Source organism: Brassica oleracea, chromosome C3 (genome assembly GCF_000695525.1).
Source record: "Brassica oleracea var. oleracea cultivar TO1000 chromosome C3, BOL, whole genome shotgun sequence".
Taxonomy (NCBI): Eukaryota; Viridiplantae; Streptophyta; class Magnoliopsida; order Brassicales; family Brassicaceae; genus Brassica; species Brassica oleracea.
This window is the reverse complement of record NC_027750.1, coordinates 37,027,556-37,033,078: the sequence shown is the minus strand read 5'-3', so window position 1 is coordinate 37,033,078 and position 5,523 is coordinate 37,027,556. Positions and strand designations below refer to the sequence as shown.

Genomic DNA, 5,523 nt, shown 5'->3' with positions numbered 1-5,523 from the left:
GTAGGTATAAAAGTAGTTGACGAATGATACAAGTTTATGGAAGTGAATTAATCGATGGGATGAAAAAATCATGGACTATGGAAGAACACAACATTTTGCTTGCCTGCTAGGTTCGTCATAATAATTTAATTTCGAATTTTCTTGCGAAGTAACTTGGGATGTATATATATTATATGCAAGTTAGGACAAAACTAATAAGAATAAAGAAAAAAAAAAGGAAAGGAAGTGGTGGGGAGAGATGAAAGGGGTAAAGAACATTTACCACCATTCTTACACCTTCTCGTTCTTGCTAGTCTTCCTTGTCTTGATTCTATTTCATCCGGCCCTTTCGACCTATGTCAACACTATGTTGTCTTCAGAATCTCTCACAATCTCAAGCAAGAGAACACTTGTATCTTCCGGTGGAGTCTTCGAGCTTGGTTTCTTCAAACCCTCGGGACGCTCGCGTTGGTATCTCGGAATATGGTATAAGGTCCCCCGGAGGACCTACGCATGGGTCGCCAACAGAGACAACCCTCTCCCCAATTCCAGTGGAACCCTCAAAATCTCTGGCAACAATCTTGTCCTGCTAGGTCAGTCTAATAACACTGTTTGGTCGACAAATCTTACTAGATGTAATTTGAGATCTCCAGTGATAGCAGAGCTTCTGCCCAACGGTAATTTTGTAATGAGATACTCCAACAACAAAGACTCAAGTGGGTTCTTGTGGCAGAGTTTCGATTCTCCGACAGATACTTTACTTCCGGATATGAAACTAGGTTACGATCTCAAAACAGGCCGCAACAGGTTCCTTACATCATGGAGATCATATGATGATCCGTCAAGCGGGAATACCACGTACAAACTCGACATTCGAAGGGGATTGCCTGAGTTTATTCTTCTTATAAATCAACGTGTTGAAATACAAAGGAGCGGTCCGTGGAATGGAATCGAGTTTAGTGGCATACCGGAGGTGCAAGGATTAAATTACATGGTTTACAATTATACGGAGAACAATAAAGAGATCGCTTACTCGTTCCATATGACCAACCAAAGCATCCACTCCAGATTGACAGTCAGTGACTATACACTCAATCGATTCACGTGGATCCCGCCATCACGGGGGTGGAGCCTGTTCTGGGTTTTACCAACGGACGTGTGCGATTCGCTTTACTTCTGTGGATCTTATTCTTACTGTGACCTAACCACGTCACCTAACTGTAACTGTATTAGAGGGTTCGTTCCCAAGAACAGTCAGCGGTGGGACTTGAAAGACGGATCACAGGGGTGTGTGAGGAGGACGCGGCTGAGCGGTAGTGGAGATGGGTTTTTGCGGTTAAATAACATGAAGTTGCCGGATACTAAGACTGCGACGGTGGATCGGACCATTGATGTGAAAAAATGTGAAGCGAGGTGTCTTAGCGATTGTAACTGTACGTCGTTTGCTATTGTGGATGTTCGAAACGGCGGATTGGGTTGTGTGTTTTGGACCGGAGAGCTCGTTGAGATCAGGAAATACGCCGTCGGTGGTCAAGATCTTTACGTCAGATTGAATGCTGCTGATCTAGGATAGTAATTTATTCTCTTACAATAACACATCATCGGATTATCCTACGTCATCAATAATTTTTACTTTTGTCCGGTTGAGGAAGTCTCCCTATTTCTTTCCCCATCCAAATATTTTACATGTCTTAAGAAATCAAAGTTGTTTTTGTTTTACTCTATAAATTTTAAGAAATAACTAAAATTAAATTAATTGTATATAAAATATATTTAATAAAAATATATAATTTGTTTTGAAATGCAAAGGAAATAGTACTTGCACATACTTTAATTAGCATTGAACAAAACTGCTTAAATAAGAGTTTAAAATTAATCATTTTAAACATTTATTTCAATATTCAAATAATCTTCTTTTTTTTTGACATATATTCAAATAATCAATCTGAGCCATTCATCCAAATAAGTAAATAAACAAAAAGGAAAAAAAAGGGATAAGTATAATTGGACAGTTACATAGAAAGATATTGATAGCTAATAATCCCATTGATAAAGTATGCGTCAAAAAATGGATATCAATATTATTGTGACATTACATGCGTTCGTATGTATTTGCAGGCACTGGCTAACTCTAATAAGGAAGATGCATAAAATATGGTAGCTGGATAATAAAAGTGCTGGTCTACTACACATTGAGGTTGTAGCAGAATAGCCGAATAAATACATTGCAGTGGTAATATTATAAGACTAACTGACATATTCATGTATGGATATAAATATTTATAAATAATCAAATTATATTTAATGAATGTGTTGTTTCCACTTGTTGATCAATTTTAAATCATTTTATGATTTATATATAATGAAAAATAAATATAATATATATTATGTTGTTATTTCAATTTAATATGTGATTTCATATATAACAATTTAGATTGGTTCACATTTTGGTATATTAGATTATTTAAAAAAAATTAACTAAATCATAATTAATTTTGGATTTAAATAGATGAAAGTAATATTATTTTTAATTATTTTTTGTTCTATTCATTCTATTACTTAATAAATATATTTTATTGCAATCTAATTATGCTAAATGTGAATAATTTTGTTATATTCATTTAGTTTAGTATTCATCTTACATTTTTAAGTACTTTATATTATTTGTATATGTTGTCTAAAACAAACTTAGAAGAAGAAGAATACAAATTAAAAATATTGATTTTCCCAATTTAAAAGTAAATAATTAGTAAGTTTTATTTTGAAAAGAAAATAGCAAACTTTAAATCCGTAGATATTTTGAACTAAAAATCGCATAACTACCATATAAAGTATATAATATTTTTTTAATGTAGAATTGGTTATATATATATATAAACAAAACAATTTTTTAATAAAAAATTAATTGTTAAACTAATTCTTATTAATCCAATATACATATATTACTGAATTTTGAAATGTTAATGTAAAATATTTCATAAAAAACATTTCAACAGCTTTAGAAAGATATACAGAATTTCCATTTTGTTATTTTTAGAAGAAAAAATAAATAAAAACTAAAATATAAATTTTGATAATGTCAATTGCATAATAAGTTTAGTCCATTAAAGTTATCAACGTAATTGATCATCGTAAAAATTAATGTATTGCATTTACGTACAAAATGATTTTTGAGATAATATTATAGAGATTCTTTATTAAGATATTTTATATCTTTTGTATGGTTATTTATTTCTATTTGTTAGTTTTTTTTGGGACATGTCATAGCAAATTATTTATGTTTTTTTAGAAAGAAAATTATTTATGTTTTACTAAAACGATATTTTGAGTCATAACATTGTTGTGTTTGTTGTGTTTCATAACGGACTAACTGTAACAAAAAAAAACTGATAAAATGTAGTAACCGGTTATGTCCCAAAATTACATCATCAAAATAGATTTGTTAGCTCATAAAATTTTATCATTAAACTCTAAACACACAAAAATGCATTGCTTGAAGATTCCATACACCAATGACACTGAAATTCTGGTATTTAGAGAGAGAAGAAGTGAATTGTAGGAGAGAGAGGCCACAATACACGTATCACAGACTTGCATGTTGTTTGAACAACCCAAGCTTACATTATTCAGTATTTATCATACAAATTGCTCATACAAAAAGGAAAGTTCGATTCAACCAAAAGAGAAGAGTGATGCTAGTGACAGTTTGTAACGACAAATTGGTGGTTGTTTAATTAATTTATTGTCGACTTTCAATTACTAGTGCAATTGCTATTTTATTGGAATACGAAATATCATAATGAAGATGCCGATATGGGTCCAGTTCAAAAAAAAAAGATGCCGATATGGTTATGATTACGACTTTAGTGGTGAGGATGATAAAAAGGGACTGACGTGCTTCAGATACTATCTGATGGTGGAATATACAACTTCTATTTTGAAGACAACCTCAATTCATGTATACATTTGCAAGATGTACATGTAGGAAAAATCAACCGAGACTGCTCAAGCTTAGAAACCGTAAATCACTATTTACAATGAAATACTTACATATATAATTCAGACTATTTCAGAGTATTAGCTTTATTATATATATATATGTGTGTGCTTTAATGTAGGAAACTTGTATATGTATTTCTACTTCTATTTCAAAAGATTGTCTTGAGAATCTTCCACCAACCTGATATATACTATTTTTCCATAACATTTTCGTGTAGTACAGTATTGATGGAGCATCTTGTCGACACCATCACACCAATGCGTGTTAGCTTTTTTATTTTGTCTAGATGATAAAGATAAATGTAAAGATATTCAATCTGCATTTATTAAGTTGTAGGATATGGAGAATACATGAGCACTAACACAACAGTAAGAAGTAACAACAAGAGACAATACACTATGAGATGAAAGAAGAAGAATTACAACGATGAAAACACAAATTAACTTTGAAATAACATAAAAATCAATTATATATTTGGATCGTCAGTTCTTGCGAAGCACGATGAGGTACTGCATTCCGGGTTTGGCATTCTGGATGCGAGAAAACTCTTCCCGTGCCTTGACCTCGACGAGTTCAAAGGCTTTCCTCATTGTGTCAACTCCAAAATGTGCCGATAGAAAAGCTCCAAAAGAGGAAAGTGGAAACTCACCATAATATCCTCAAAAGCCTCGATTGTGAACTTCCCATTCTCCTTTATGATTTGTCTTAACTTTTCTTCTTCTGCAAAGTAGAGTGGTGTGCTAAAAGAGACAACCTTGTCTTGATCGATGACACATTTTATATAAATACGAACCAAGTATTATTTTACATAGAATTTTCTAAAAAAGTAATTACCATATTTTATCGATTTGAGTATATTTTGAACCAGTCCAATTCAAGACCAACAAATTTATTAATTTATAGTGTGCATTAATTTATCGATTATTAATTTATAGAGTTCATATTGTATTATCAACGCAATAAAGTGACCCATTCATAATGTAACCCATTCATAACATCTTCAGGGTTAATCCGCTATATATTATTCGAGGATCTTTTAAAAAAATTCAACTTCCATTTTGTATTAATTACATAATGAACTTGCTGATGTGTCATTACCTAACATCATTTTATTAATTACGTGGCATCTTTACAAGAGCTTTGGACAAATCATAAACTAAAATTTATTCTCTAGGATTGGTCTGCGTCTTTACATTATGACATAAAGGATTATATTAACGATCAAGTATGAAGAAAGTAATCCCCTATATATTATTTGTGAAATATTACAACTTTTTTTTGTAGCCACGTGTCATCACTACGATGATTCTTAGACTTATTAGAGAAATAGGTTGGTCCATCTAATTATATAATAAAGTTTTTATTAAACTAACCATAAATTCATTATTAATGTCATTTATTATTTCCTTAAATAAAGATTACGGAATTGCTTTATGTGGCTAAAGTATATATGACGATTAATTGAAAAATAAAGATCTGATAAAAAAATAATGTATCTTCTATAAAATTTGTTTAATTTTAAACTATTAAAATAATTTAAAAAA

At 31.2% G+C, this 5,523-nt stretch overlaps 1 protein-coding gene across 1 annotated transcript; it reads left to right on the top strand.

The window, feature by feature from the left end:
* Positions 1–213: 213 nt before the first annotated feature.
* Positions 214–2,288, top strand: LOC106329428 (S-locus-specific glycoprotein S13-like). Its single transcript, XM_013768080.1, has 2 exons — positions 214–1,547; positions 2,098–2,288. The coding sequence occupies exons 1-2, from the start codon at positions 239–241 to the stop codon at positions 2,106–2,108; spliced, it is 1,320 nt and encodes a 439-aa protein (XP_013623534.1). The 5' UTR covers positions 214–238; the 3' UTR covers positions 2,109–2,288.
* The last annotated feature ends 3,235 nt before the right edge of the window (positions 2,289–5,523 follow it).